Consider the following 16,144-nt stretch of genomic DNA (forward strand, 5'->3'; position numbering starts at 1 on the left):
CTTATACTTTCTTATTATCAAAACTGTTAAACACACATTCAACAAATATAATTCTATCTTCAGTACAACTTCCCTCTCACAGAACATTACAACAATGGTGAATTTCTTTCACACATTATTATTTTCAACAAAATCTATAACTAAAAATTTTATTAAAAATTTCATCATTGTACTTTACCCTAATGACCTGATACAACAGATCACACACACAACTACTAATCCTCCCCCAAAAGTAGATTTTACATTTCACACACAATTTATTCTCATTTAAGTTCTAAATTCACTCCCTCATTTTTCATATTTCTATCATCATAAACCCCAATAAATATTTGTTTTAATTTTTGAGTTGAATGCCAATTTATTTTCCAATTCTTCAACAAAATTTTCTTCCTATAATGCATTCTTAACTTCATATCTTTGAATGCTAACAACTCCTGTACATATGACTGGCAAAAATAATTTAGAGACACCTTTTCATCATTGTTGTTATAAATCGTTCTAGCTTGTTGAATGGGTAAATAGTGCCACAGGACCAAATGTGTCAGTTGAGCATTCGCATCACTGTCTCTCGCAACACTAGATGCCAGCTGGTCCAAAGTGAAGATGGGCACAGGTGGAGGGGTGCGCCTGTCTCTCGTCTGCAAGAGCTTCATATTAATAAGAAGAGTAATAAAAATAAATACTTCTATAATATACATTACAATAATCAGTATAAACCCTGATAATTACCGGTATTGGTAAAACATTAAAAAATATTTTCCATAAATTTGATTAAGATTTCCTGACATTTTCGCCCCCAGGCCCCGATGTGGGTCAGTGACCTGTGCCCGGGTGGGCTAATCCCTGTAAAAAATAATAATAATAAAATGGATAAAAACTTGGGAAAAAAATAAATAACAAAATGGGGGTAATCAGCCTCAGGTACGTAGTCATCTGAGGTCCTCATCAATGACATAGGTGAAGGTTTCTGAGCACAGTAAAACTCCACACAGTGCAGTAGCTGCATTCTCAGAAAATGCCAGGTCATGCAAAATAGCAACTTCTAAAGAATTAATGTATTCTCTGGGTTACAGATTGTTCATAAAACTTGTTAAAAGTAACCTTTTGACAAGTGTTTAAGTATAGATATTCCTCACTATATGCAGTCTGTATACTGAATAGACTTTTGTATAGAAGAAATTTTTAAGTAAGTGAACACTTTTCACTATGTGCTACATATATTCATTAATACATAATTTCTCCTGTCATGCAAATTTTAATCTGGTGTACCCAAACAATTTTGGACCACACCACTCTACTACAACCTATGCAGTTGCAATACATTTATCCATCAAGTTAAATGAGACTAGTGAGGTGGATATGCAATGTGGCACTGAAAGACAAAAAATCCTTTTCAGAGGTAAGAGGGTGGCTGGTATTGAGTTCTATTGGCAAAATTCTGTGTAGCAGTATGCTGAGATGGTTTGGAATTTTGGAGAATGAATCACACTAATTAGGTCAAGAGGTGTATGAGTCTAAATGTGGGGGGAGAAGAGCCAAGAATGACATGGGGAGAGGTTGTAAGAAATGACATTAAGAGTTAAGAACCTGACAAGAATGGAAAGTTGCCATCAGATAATCACGGCTAATCCACACAAGCGTGGAAAATGGTTATAAAACACTTTGCCCAACCCGGTCTTCAAACAATTGTCTTTCCCTCATAAAAAAACACCACACTCCTCCACCAGTCTTACCACAACTGCCACACAATAAATTTACTGTTATTTTTACATTAATTTACACCTAATTTAGAGATATAGAAAAGAAAGGTATCGACAGCAGTGACAATAACAATGACGACTGACCATCAGAACTCCCCAATGCTAATGGTAGAGATAACAATGAGGGGCATGAGCAATGAGGAGTTTGGAGGCTTATCAACAACATGCTTTTACACCAGATTTGAGGCTATAATTGAGTCTCTTTCTGAAATTGTTGGAACAAAGCCAGCAATAAGAAATTACTCTATTTAGCTATGAAATATTATGCTTTAATAATTGCTGTATCACCTTAATATAAATGACACAAAATTATTGTAAGGATTAAGGCGCAAAATCTATTTATACTTTGCATAATTTGAACACTGAAGTGAAGGAGTTAATAATACAATTAAGTACTACAAGCACCCATTCACAATTCCATCAACATAATACTTTATTACATCACAACTACAAATGGCAAGTACAATTCAACATACCAAACATCTGACAGCGGTAAATCTTCATCCTCCATTGAATCCACTTCCTGTAATAACAAGAGAATATTAGAAGCATACTCAACTCAACACTTAATGTTGTCTGGATGTTATTTATGGAAATTTTTGAGCTAGAAAGCTTAAATTTGGACACATTACTGACCAAGTGCTTTGACAATACATTTTTCACTTCATATTAATATACACTCCCTCCCAGTGCCTCTTCAGGTGATGCAGGAAGAATGGGCTGTACAATGAACATACTGTACATCACTACTTGCTTTGCTATTGTTTTTTGTTGAACACATTTTCTTATATTTTTAATTTTATATTTTGCAATATTGATGGAAGTGTAAAATATTTAATTTTTGGTGAACATAACACACATTGAACTGCATGTATGAACTAGCCAATTTGTAAAGTATTGATTGATAAACGATAAAGGTTTTACTGTATTAACCCCTTCATTGTCTCTTAAATATTTCATTTGGCTAATGCCAGATGATTCTATTCAGCACAAGAGGAAGTGAAGGGGATAAGGGGGAAAGAGAAGGCAAAGTTATGAAATAAAATGGTGGTCTGGAGGCCTTGGAAATAAAAGGAATAACCAATGCCTTTTGTAATCAGTAAATATTCTACAGTATGTATAGCATGACTCAAGTCTAGTTAACACAGAAAAAAGAGCAACACAATTACCCTAAAAGAAATTTATTTCCATATCACATACAAAAAATATCAAAAAAATAATCTAATATGAATTGCAATAAATAACTTACCTGGTAAATACTCTCATCGTGGTTTCTTTGGGCACATTGGTGTCTCCAGGGGCTCCAAAATATAAATCCCAGCAAATATAGTGAAAACATACTGGTCTTTAAGTATGTACTGAAAAAAGGTTTATTGAAGCCGGTATCATTGAAGATATACTGAAAATAAAATTTGAAAAATATAAAAAAGTCTATTATTTTTCATCCCTTATACCATATATTTATTTTCTCTTAATGTTACATACAGCGTATACTAAAAAGAAAGTGTTTCAGGCTCAAGAGAAACAGATACCCTCCCATTATTTGCTGCTGATCATTCATTAATTACTTGTGCATAAGATGTGTTCTCCTACAGTACTTCCCTTCCACAACACAATCTAAAGATTTCCATCTGCTTTACCCACATTACTTTAGTAAACCTAATACCACCCCTCAGTGGCAGGTCCATCCCCATAAACTACTCAACACCACGATCTCTGCTTCTTCCCTGTTGTCTATTCCCGTTTTATCCATTAAATACACCAGCCCAGTCTTTCATCTCCTTTTTGGTCTTCCACTTTCTCTCCTACCATTTACTTCTTTTTTTTTAATCCTTGTTCCCCCGTCTTCTCAACCTGTCCACACCATCTCAAGAAACCTGGTTAGTCTCCTTTTATTTGCACATCTTATTTCTAAATTTAGTATTCCTTGTATCCTTTTTTCCAGACATTCTGCTCTCAAAGTCACTGTGGTTAGTAAAATTCTAATGGTCAGAATGTGGTAGGGAACAGACTTCATTCTCTCTCTTAATCTTTTCAACAGGTTCCTCCATGACCTCTTCCACCCCTACTCAATCTCTCCGTTACTTCCAGTCTCTCTTCAACAAACATTTAGAAAACAGTTGTGCGGTTTTTCATATTCAAGGCTGTTGAGATGTATGGTACTCAGTGTCTTCAATATAGATACTGTAATGCAAGCATGAGCTTTTCAGGCAACTCTGAATGTAGAAATGAACTGATACAGCAAGTAAACTCTGTAACTTACTATATTTTTCTCATGTTATATCACAGACAAAAACTGAACATGACGTAAGAAAATAATACCTCCGACAATTCTGATGAAGCCACCCAAATGACGTCGACCACCAGCAGGACAAAGATGCCAAGGGCCAGACGCCTCCCTCGACCCATCATAGACCATCACTGTTAATCATGTTAGTTGTTAGACAGTGCAGTAATAAACACTAAAGGCACATAGGTTACAGTACATGGCCATGTCCATTAAAAAAATAATAAATAAATAAATAAATAGATAGATACTGTACAGTACTGTAAAACGACCAAATATCTATTAATATCCACCATTGAACTACCGTACATCTCAAATCCGGTCTGATTGGTTCCTGAGCAGTGCCAGATTAGTGATTTTGCCAAACCACAGGTGATTAGGTTAGGATTAAATAAATAAACACCTCTAACCCACTTCATAACTACCTCACCCTACCTTTAAAATACTCTGTAAATAGTACAAGTTGGGTAATGAAAAGAAACAACAAATGAAAAGCAAGTGAAATTTATTGAAGTATGTATACTGTATATACAGGCAAAATACCTTACTAGGTGTTACTGCCACAGTAAGATGAGAGAGAGAGAGAGAGAGAGAGAGAGAGAGAGAACACCTTTCGTTCAACTAACATATACAGTGATCCCTCGGTTAACGAATTACCTTCCATAAGATTCTTCACTTCGGCTAACGAGCAAACCCCCAGTCAACGAATTCCTTATGAATTTTCCCAACATGTTTTCGCCTGCATTTGGCTGCCCACCAGCTGTAGTATTAGTCCGCCAATACAGTAATCGGTTCTAGGGCTTAAATTCCTTACCATTTTAGTAAATATCAAGAAGGTTGTACTATTCAATAATTTTAAAAGTTTTATATTAAAATTTTTAGTAATTTTAACAATTATTGAATATAATTGAAGTACAGGAAACTAATTTTTTGCACGCCAAACAGCCACTCAACACACAGAGCTTGGCGTCAGTTTGTTTACCAGTTCAGAGGAAGGAACATCTTGTTTGAGACTCTCTTCAACATAAAGGCTTTTTTTCTGCGTTTCCAGTCAAATTATTGGTCATTTTGAAATAGATTTTACATATTGATAATATATCGTGCAGTGCAGTGTTGATTTAAAGAAAATAATCTTGAATTATACCAAGTGAACTAAAATTTTATGGGTGAAATGGCAGCATGGGGTGGCTTCTCTTCCACCCCAATGCCTTCTCTTCTCCCTTCTCCTCCACCCCCATTCTAATTCCCATCATCATCAACCAGGAGCCTTCTACATGCACACCTCAAAGTAAGTGTACTTTACTGCATTTATTTTTAGTTTGCATGTAATTTTCGGTGAGCTGGAACCAATTACACAAAAACCCATTGAAACAATGGTTTCAGATAACGAGCAACCTTCTGGAATGAATTGTGCTCGTTAACCGAGGGACCACTGTACAACATATACCTTTACCAAGAGGATATTACACCAGCTCTCGTTGGTCAAATCATAGACCCTAAAACGTGAGTGTGAACTATTAAATCCTCTAAAAAACTCTAAATAACCTTAATAAGTATATTTACGTACTGTATTTTGATAATATAATACAAATTGTCTCCTGATGTATCAACAGTTGTAACATGTGAGTTATATTTAACAGGCTATGTACTGTACATTGATTGTATTATTCATACTGTGTCCTGAGATAACAGCATTTGTTATATGTGAATTGTTCTTTAACAGGTTTTGAACGAATTATATGGTACGTGTCATCATTGAGGGTCTTATTCTCCAACCCAAATCAATAACGCTCCTATGAGCGTTAACACAAGGTATCTGTATTTACTTACATCAGAAGGTTGGTTATTGCCACTTCCAAAGTAAAGAGTTGGATTGTACAACTAAGCAGAGTTACATGCCTGAAAGCAGGGGGTCATCAAGACTGTCTTGTGTTTCATCTAAAAAGTGTTGACTCCTGTCTTACAGATTTCTCTGCTATTTTTCTGAACATATCCTGCAAGCTAACCTGTTTCATGTATTTTGGTCTTTCTTTGATTAGTTTTTCTTGTAACATGTAAACATTCATTATTTCCTGTTCAGTAACAAAAGTGCGTTGTTCGAGACCTTTTATCAATTCACCTGTCAGCTCAACTAACTTATCAATGGACACTCTTTCAGCTACCTCTTCCTAGTTTTCATCACAACCAACAGAGTGCCGACTCCAACGGTCACTCTCCTCCCCACGCACCACCAAGCAGTTCCCGCCTCATATAGATCCTTCGGGAACGATCAGGACTCCACGACACGAGTTGTGGAGAATCCTATAAGGATTCCCTGGGCCCGCATTTTTGAGCTACCGAACAGGGAGGTACTACCGCCTGGGAAGATATTGGAAGCATAATGTGTTGTCTAATGGTAGACCCTGCTGCCATATGTCATCACGAAAATTGTGACCAAGTCCAAGGTTGCTGATCTGACTTTCTGTGTTGTGTGAGAGTGAATGAGTGAGGATGGATGAGTTTCTAGGTGGATAGGTGCTGAGTGAGGATGGATGAGTTCGGATGGGCGAGGATGGGGGAGGGGGATGGGGGGGGATTCCACGCCCTTCCCAGTGGGTGGGTCCTGATACCTTCCGTCGGCGCCTGACGGATGGTACCATTCACCACCTCCAAGGATGGGCGAGGATGGGGGAGGGGGATGGGGGGGGGATTCCACGCCCTTCCCAGTCGGTGGGTCATGATACCTTCCGTCGGCGCCTGAGGGAGCAATGCATCAAGAGTTTCACCACTCTTCATAATATGGTTCAGCATATTTGGATAAAACGTATCAGGGAGGGAAAGCCAATCAACGAACGAGATGATTAGAAGGAAGGTTTTTATTGGTTAAAAAAAATTATTTTCTTCGACCTCTCGCAGTACAACATGGATGCTTATCTATATGTTAATGCGTCGAGAAATTAAAAAATGGAATGATTTATCTTACTTATATATGTGTGCGTGTATAGACATAACGCACGCACGCACACAAAGCAATTACATATACAGACACGCACTCACGCAAGCACAGAGACAATCACGGACACAGACGAACACAAACAAGTGGTGATGTAAAAAAATAAACGAAAAGAGAGAACCAGATAAGAGAGACAGAGACGTATAGACAGACAGACGATGACAGGAAGGGGAGACAGAAAGACCAAGAATAAAAACAGGAAACCCAAAGACAGTGAACAAATGAGAGAGAGAGAGAGAGAGAGAGAGAGATGAATAAATAGATAGACAAAGACAGACAGAGAAATATATTGAGAGAGAGAGATGAATAAATAGATGAACAAAGACAGACAGAAAATATATTGAGAGAGAGAGAGAGAGAGAGGAATAAATAGAGACAAAGACAGAGAAAATATATTGAGAGAGATGAATAAATATAGACAAAGACAGAGAAATATATTGAGAGAGAGAGAGAGAGATGAATAAATAGATAGACAAAGACAGAGAAATATATTGAGAGAGATGAATAAATAGATAGACAAAGACAGACAGAGAAATATATTGAGAGAGAGAGAGAGAGAGAGAGAGAGAAGAGAGAGAGAGAGAGAGAGAGAGAGAGAAAGCTAACGAAGAACGGCAGTAATTACCCAGATATCAATCGACTGTTCTCAAGACGTGTGTGTGTGTGTGTGTGTGCCCGAGGTTATACACAGCCTGCAGGGAACAATAGTTAAGGGTGAAGGCGCTAATAACTGCCTTAAACACTCTTGTCATTACGGGTCTTATCTCTGAGGAGGAAGTTAAGAAACGAGGCAAAGATGAAGAAGACTGCCAAGAGATTAAGACGATGATAAAGATGATGTGGAAGGAGATAAAGAGAGAGATGAGTAAACAGGATAATAGTGGATTGATATATTGAGTTCTTGTTCTTGTTCTTCTTCTTCTTCTTGTTCTTGTTCTTCTTCTTCTTCTGTTGTTTATTGTTGGTATTGTTGTTTTATTGTTGTTGTTGTTTTTGAATAGTTGAAGCCAAAAACGATAAGTAATTAACTTGATTAATTTGGATGTAACTATGAAATTGTCTTAATTGATATTTAAGTACGCTTATTTACGTCTCCTGTCATTGATATAAGAGATTTTAAATAATCACACTTAAGAAAGCCACTTAATCACACTTAAAGGCTTCATCAGTCCAAGTCGAGTTGTTTAGTAGTAATCGCACTTGGAATAATTAATCTTTTCATTCCAAGTGTCTTAAGTAATCGCACTTTAGGACATTATCCACAAAATCCACAGATCTTAAGTAATTGCACTTAACACTACATGTGGTCCAAGTGTTAAGTAATTGCACTTACGATCTCGACACTTTTAAATAATCCTCACTTAAGGGATAATTACACTTGAAAATCATTCTACTTAAGGTTTTAAGTCGTTAGGGATAAGGCACTCAAGTCATCATACTCAACACCTTAGTCATCGTTCTCAGTGTCTTAAGTCATCATACTCAACACCTTAGTCATCGTTCTCAGTGTCTTAAGTCATCATACTCAACACCTTAGTCATCGTTCTCAGTGTCTTAAGTCATTATACTCAACACCTCAGTCATCGTCCTCACTGTCTTAAGTCATCATACTCAACACCTTAGTCATCGTTCTCAGTGTCTTAAGTCATCATACTCAACACCTTAGTCATCGTTCTCAGTGTCTTAAGTCATTATACTCAACACCTCAGTCATCGTCCTCACTGTCTTAAGTCATCATACGCAACACCTCAGTCATCGTTCTCAGTGTCTTAAGTCATCATACCCAACACCTTAGTCATCGTTCTCAGTGTCTTAAGTCATCATACCCAACACCTTAGTCATCGTTCTCAGTGTCTTAAGTCATCATACCAACACCTTAGTCATCGTTCTCAGTGTCTTAAGTCATCATACCCAACACCTTAGTCATCGTTCTCAGTGTCTTAAGTCATCATACCCAACACCTTAGTCATCGTTCTCAGTGTCTTAAGTCATCATACCCAACACCTTAGTCATCGTTCTCAGTGTCTTAAGTCATCATACCCAACACCTTAGTCATCGTTCTCAGTGTCTTAAGTCATCATACCCAACACCTTAGTCATCGTTCTCAGTGTCTTAAGTCATCATACCCAACACCTTAGTCATCGTTCTCAGTGTCTTAAGTCATCATACCCAACACCTTAGTCATCGTTCTCAGTGTCTTAAGTCATCATACCCAACACCTTAGTCATCGTTCTCAGTGTCTTAAGTCATCATACGCAACACCTTAGTCATCGTTCTCAGTGTCTTAAGTCATCATACCAACACCTTAGTCATCGTTCTCAGTGTCTTAAGTCATCATACCCAACACCTTAGTCATCGTTCTCAGTGTCTTAAGTCATCATACCCAACACCTTAGTCATCGTTCTCAGTGTCTTAAGTCATCATACCCAACACCTTAGTCATCGTTCTCAGTGTCTTAAGTCATCATACCCAACACCTTAGTCATCGTTCTCAGTGTCTTAAGTCATCATACCCAACACCTTAGTCATCGTTCTCAGTGTCTTAAGTCATCATACCCAACACCTTAGTCATCGTCATCGTTCTCAGTGTCTTAAGTCATCATACCCAACACCTTAGTCATCGTTCTCAGTGTCTTAAGTCATCATACCCAACACCTTAGTCATCGTTCTCAGTGTCTTAAGTCATCATACCCAACACCTTAGTCATCGTTCTCAGTGTCTTAAGTCATCATACCCAACACCTTAGTCATCGTTCTCAGTGTCTTAAGTCATCATACCCAACACCTTAGTCATCGTTCTCAGTGTCTTAAGTCATCATACCCAACACCTTAGTCATCGTTCTCAGTGTCTTAAGTCATCATACCCAACACCTTAGTCATCGTTCTCAGTGTCTTAAGTCATCATACCCAACACCTTAGTCATCGTTCTCAGTGTCTTAAGTCATCATACCCAACACCTTAGTCATCGTTCTCAGTGTCTTAAGTCATCATACCCAACACCTTAGTCATCGTTCTCAGTGTCTTAAGTCATCATACCCAACACCTTAGTCATCGTTCTCAGTGTCTTAAGTCATCATACTCAACACCTTAGTCATCGTTCTCAGTGTCTTAAGTCATCATACTCAACACCTTAGTCATCGTTCTCAGTGTCTTAAGTCATCATACCAACACCTTAGTCATCGTTCTCAGTGTCTTAAGTCATCATACTCAACACCTTAGTCATCGTTCTCAGTGTCTTAAGTCATCATACCCAACACCTTAGTCATCGTTCTCAGTGTCTTAAGTCATCATACTCAACACCTTAGTCATCGTTCTGGGGGGTCTAGTTCGGAGTTTATTTTTACAGCATAACATAGTGGTCCAGGTTCCAGGTCATAGTTATTTATTTTAGTTGAGTAAATTTTCTCGGGATATGAAGGATAAAAATGGTGTTTGTGTGTGTGTGTGTGTGTTATAATCTTAAAGCGTTCACGTATATGTAAAAGCTTGTAAACCCGGACCATTACGCTCACCATCACCATTAAAACTCACCATCACCTCTTCTCTTATATCTCACCATCATTCCTTTTAGCTATCTTTTTTATCATTACTTCTTCATTCATACTTCAGTGGTGCACCAGTAACCCTTCACCAGCATCGGTCCTCTAGTGAATAGTTCCTCTAGTCACCTCACCATCATTTCACCATAATATCACCATTCTCATCGTTACCTCACTGTGGCCTTCCCAAGAACTTCACCATCTCTTTTACTATCACCATCACCTCACCATTACTTCACCATAACACCAGGGTCCGTTGCTACCCACACGATGACGTCACCATCTGCAACGAGGACAATTTTTCTACTCCATGTCCGGTGCTTCTGGCTCGTGTGAGTAACCATAGTGTAGGTGTAGACAGCGGTGGTGAGAGAAAATAGTGTAGGCCTCTCCATTGTGGGTGAGAGACACTCATAATATTTAAAGTGTTTACCATGGAAGCTGTGACCCCCCCCCTAGTTCGCCAGGCCACCGCCAGGGGGACATTAATCAACATTCCAGAAGTTGTATTTATGTTACATGTGGTATTTTTGCAGTTTTTCTTCAATAATTGATTTATTTTCGCAGTTCTTAACGTGATTTTAAACTCAAATAGCAGAGTTACCGTTTCGCTGTTGTTTATAACTGTTTGGTATTCTTTTGTATGTGTTTTGGTAAAGGTTCTTGCAAAATGTCTTCATGATTCACGACACTCATACACACGACAGTCAAACACGCACACACAAGTGTATCTTGAGTTAGTAGCCAAGATTGGCTGTAAAAGGGCCACACACAGCTTCAATACAATTGTAACTCTGCTATTGGAGTATAAATTCATACAAATCCTGAGAAAAACTACGAAAATATATGAATTATTAAAGAAAAACAACAAAACCACCTTCACAAAAGCCGACAGTAGACCCCTGGCGGTGGCCTGACGAACTACGTCTAGCACCGCCGGGACCAGTTCGAGGCTGGGCCCAGCCAGTTGCTTTTTTTTTTAATGGGAATTAACCCGGGCACAGATCAAACGACCCACAACGGGGCCTGGGGGGGGGGGCGAAAAAGGAACAGAAATAAATTTAAAATATAGAAGAAAAAGATTATACTGTGTTAATGTACACCAGGAGGAGGGTTTCTGTTTACTGGGGTTGGCGTCTCTTGGTGCCGCAGTAGGTGATTGGTGCTTTGGTAGAGTTAGTTTGTCTAACTGTCTCTGTCCGTCTGTCTCTCAGTCTCTGTCTGTAAAAATCGGTCAACTTAAAAGCATTAAATTCGCTGGATGGCCAAAAAGATAATAATATCATCAATTCCATTTATTTTAGAAGGACTTATTCATTTTTGTTGAAATCATGGACATACAAAGCCAATATATCTACATTTGATTCTACCAGTGTGAATGGCAAAGTTAATTAATATCACCACTCCAACTGTTGGCCCAAACAAGTCGTAAAGTAGTTCTTTTTTGTAATACATCGAGTCACTAAGGGAATATAAAAATATAACATGAATTTAGGTCACTGAATTTATCTTATTAGTAGCAAATTGTGGTTAAACTGATACACAAATGAAACATGCCTGGGAAGTACCTAGCACTAGTTACCTGGCATATTTGGACTTATTAAAATATGAAATCTAGGCTAATAAGTAATTATACTAAGGAAATTATTATTTTGGTAGTGCTGGACGGTTATTAATTGCGCTCATTACGAAAATTGGGTCGATATTAATTCTGATAAAGGACGTCATTCACCATCCCAGAGGAAGCTGTTCTCACCACTCTTCAAATAGACCATTTACGACTTTTTTTTAGTTCAATTTGATTTCAATACATTTCTACACATAAATTAGTTGTATTAGTTATCTTAAAGGCTTACCTTTTATGATTGTTAGGCGAATTTGGAGGATATAAACAGCGCTGTAGAGGCTGGCGGCATTTTTCGTACACAAACATGGACCGCTTTTAAAAAGAACAATACAATTCTGCATGTGCTGTTCTGTATGGAGTATATCGTATAACAAATATTATTCCTTTGCAGATTTATACATTTTATGTCCATCCAAATCAATTTTCTTTCTTTTGGTTTCAAAAATAGTTCCCGGACGAAATTTCCCCATGTTCCAATAACGATGGCTGTCCACGGGTAATGTGAACCTCGTGGAGAACTGAAGTTGTTCCTGGAAATGAAATGGAAGGATGATTTACTAAGTTGATATTGTGTTCTCCTCTATCTCTCTCTTGTGTGTGGTTTTTTTACGGGAATTAGCCAACCCGGGCACAGGTCAAACGACCCACAACGGAGCCTGGGGGGCGAAAAAAAAGAACTTTATTTTTATGAGATTCTGTCTGTTCGTCCATCTTGTGCGGGCAATCAACATGGTAGGTAGTGAGCCGGTCGAGTCTCTGTTGTTTTGACGCTTTTTTGTTTTTAATGCCCCAATTTAAAAGAGTGACTTACAGTAGATGAATTCACCATTTGGGGGTAAGGGTGGGGGGAGTGAGGGTGGGGGATGGGGGTTGGCGGGGTGAGGGTGGAGGGTGGGGGATGAGGGGTGTGGTAATGGAGAAGGTTTAGGTGAGGGAATTTAGTGGACAAAGACTTGAGAATCCAACAGACATATACACAAGATAGTCATACACACACATACATGGCAGTCATATGCACAAGACAGTCATACACGCACATACATGGCAGTCATATACACAAGATAGTCATACACACACATACATGGCAGTCATATGCACAAGACAGTCATACACGCACACACACACCCGAGAGTCATGTACACAAGAAGACAAGTCATACACGCCCACATAGCTTGAATGTTGTACGGAGTGCCCCATTATATCTCTATGTTAATAAACGTCTACTTTTGGAGGTTGACTGCGTAAATATATGAATTATTAAAGAAAAACAGGAAAAACAGCTAATGTAACATAAATAGACCTTCCAAAAAGTCGATAGTAATTCCCCTGCCTGTGACACGACGAAGTAAGTACCTCTATCTAGCTCCTCCAGTCCTAGATCGAGGCAAGGCCAAGCCAGTTCATCACTTATTAACTAAACTCTCGGGTAGGTGTAGGTTAGGTAGGGTAGGACATCCCGTCTATAACCCCCACCCATCATCCTCTCACCCATCCTGGGAGGTGGGGAATGGTACCATCCGTCAGCCAACAACAGAAGGTACCAAGAACCACTGACTGGGAAGGGTGAGAGGATGAAGGGGTGGGTGTAGTGGGTGGTGTGCTAAAAAAATAAAAAATATATATAAAAAAAATAAAAAATAAAAAATAAAAAAAAATAAAAAAAAATAAATAAATAAAAAAAATAAAAATAAAAAAATAAAAAAACGAAAAAAAAGTGTAGTGGGTCGTTGCGTTGGGTCGTTGGGTTCGTTGCGTTGGGTCGTTGGGTTCGTTGCGGTGGGTCGTTGGGTTCGTTGCGTTGGGTCGTTGGGTTCGTTGCGTTGGGTCGTTGGGTTCGTTGCGGTGGGTCGTTGGGTTCGTTGCGTTGGTCGTTGGGTTCGTTGCGTTGCGGTGGGTCGTTGGGTTGTTGCGGTTTGGGTCGTTGGGTTCGTTGCGTTGCGTTGGGTCGTTGAGTTCGTTCGTTGCAGTGGGTCGTTGGGTTCGGGTATTGCGTTGCGGTGGGTCGTTGGGTTCGTTGCGTTGGGTCGTTGGGTTCGTTACGTTGGGTCGTTGGTTCGTTGCGGTGGGTCGTTGCATTGCGGTTGGTCGTTGGGTTCGTTGCGTTGGGTCGTTGGGTTCGTTGCGTTGGGTCGTTGGGTTCGTTGCGTTGGGTCGTTAGGTTCGTTGCGTTGCGGTGGGTCGTTGGGTTCGTTGCGTTGCGGTGGGTCGTTGGGTTCGTTGCGTTATGGTCGTTGGGTTCGTTGCGTTGGGTCGTTGGGTTCGTTGCGAATTGGGTTCGTTGCGTTGCGTTGGGTCGTTGGGTTCGTTGCGTTGGGTCGTTGGGTTCGTTGCATTGCGGTGGGTCGTTGGGTCGTTGGGTTCGTTGCGTTGGGTCGTTGGGTTCGTTGCGTTGCGGTGGGTCGTTGGGTTCGTTGCGTTGCGGTGGGTCGTTCGATTCTTTTGGTGTTTTTTTAACTTAAATGATTAATATAATTGAGAATAATAATTAGAACATTTATAATTACTGTAATTCCTGGTCATTTGTTAACAACATCAGAATTGAGACAGCACAAATAATACGTCATAAAATAGGGTAGTGTTGGGTAGGGTGGTGTAGGGTGGTGTATTGGGGGTGTAGGACATCCCGACTATAACCCCCCACCCACACCCATCATCCTCTCACCCACCCTGGGAGGTGGGGAATGGTACCATCAGAGAGCCAACAACAGAAGGTACCAAGAACCACCGACTGGGAAGGGTGAGAGGATGAAGAGGTGGGTGGGGTGAGAGGATGAAGGGGTGGGTGGGGTGAGAGGGATGATGGGGAGTGGGGGATGAGGAGAGGGAATCCACATCCTTCCCAGGAAGTGGAGGGTGTAGGGTGGTGTACGGTAAGGTATCAGGACCCACCGACTGGGAAGTGTGTGCGTAGGGTGGTGTAGTGGGGTATGGTGGTGTAGTGGGGGTGTAGTGGGTGGTGTAGTGTGGGGTATGGTGGTGTAGTGGGGGTGTAGTGGGTAGTGTAGTATGGGGTATGGTGGTGTAGGGTGGTGTACGGTAAGGTATCAGGACCCACCGACTGGGGAGTGTGTGTGTGTAGGGTGGTGTAGTGGGTGGTGTAGTGTGGGGTATGGTGGTGTAGTGGGGGTGTAGTGGGTAGTGTAGTATGGGGTATGGTGGTGTAGGGTGGTGTACGGTAAGGTATCAGGACCCACCGACTGGGAAGGGTGTGGAATCCCCCCATCCCCCATCCACACCCATCCTGGGAGGTGGAGAATGGCACCATCCGGTAGTTGGCAACGGAAGGTATCAGGACCCACCTACTGGGAAGGGTGTGGAATCCCCCCATCCCCCATCCACACCCATCCTGGGAGGTGGAGAATGGCACCATCCGGTAGTTGGCAACGGAAGGTATCAGGACCCACCGACTGGGAAGGGTGTGGAATCCCCTCATCCCCCATCCACACCCATCCTGGGAGGTGGAGAATGGCACCATCCGGTAGTTGGCAACGGAAGGTATCAGGACCCACTGACTGGGAAGGGTGTGGAATCCCCCCATCCCCCATCCACACCCATCCTCGGAGGTGGAGAATGGTACCATCCATTGAGTTAAGCAGGAGAATGTCAGGACCCACCTGCTGGGAAGATTGATCTGTCCCCATCCACCCATCACCTGGGAGGTGGAGAATGGCACCATCCGGTAGTTGGCAGCAGAGTATCAGGACCCACCTACTGGGAAGGGTGGCCGTCCCCCATCCCCATCCACCCATCCTGGGAAGTGGAGAATGGCACCATCATTGATTAGCAGAGTGGGGCCTCCGACGCTGGGAAGGGTGTGGAATCCCCCATCCCCCATCCACACCCATCCTGGGAGGTGGAGAATGGCACCATCCGGTAGTTGGCAACGGAAGGCATCAGGACCCTCCGACTGGGAAGGGTGTGGAATCCCCGTACATCCGCCT

At 40.7% G+C, this 16,144-nt stretch overlaps 1 protein-coding gene across 2 annotated transcripts; it reads right to left on the reverse strand.

The window, feature by feature from the left end:
- Positions 1 to 6: 6 nt before the first annotated feature.
- On the reverse strand, positions 7 to 4,281 carry LOC121865313 (solute carrier family 35 member F5-like). 2 transcript variants are annotated; one of them, XM_042364653.1, is made up of 4 exons: positions 4,083 to 4,280; positions 3,010 to 3,159; positions 2,237 to 2,283; positions 7 to 638 (listed from the first exon to the last, which is right to left on the reverse strand). In XM_042364653.1, coding segments are annotated over exons 1-4 (288 nt in total). In that variant the 5' UTR covers positions 4,173 to 4,280; the 3' UTR covers positions 7 to 637. The 2 variants fall into 2 exon arrangements, with proteins under 2 accessions (XP_042220587.1, XP_042220586.1); XM_042364652.1 differs by lacking the exon at positions 7 to 638 and having other exon boundaries at positions 2,175 to 2,283; positions 4,083 to 4,281.
- Positions 4,282 to 16,144: the final 11,863 nt, after the last annotated feature.

Source organism: Homarus americanus, unplaced genomic scaffold (assembly GCF_018991925.1).
Source record: "Homarus americanus isolate GMGI-L3 unplaced genomic scaffold, GMGI_Hamer_2.0 scaffold123, whole genome shotgun sequence".
In the NCBI taxonomy this organism is placed as follows: Eukaryota; Metazoa; Arthropoda; class Malacostraca; order Decapoda; family Nephropidae; genus Homarus; species Homarus americanus.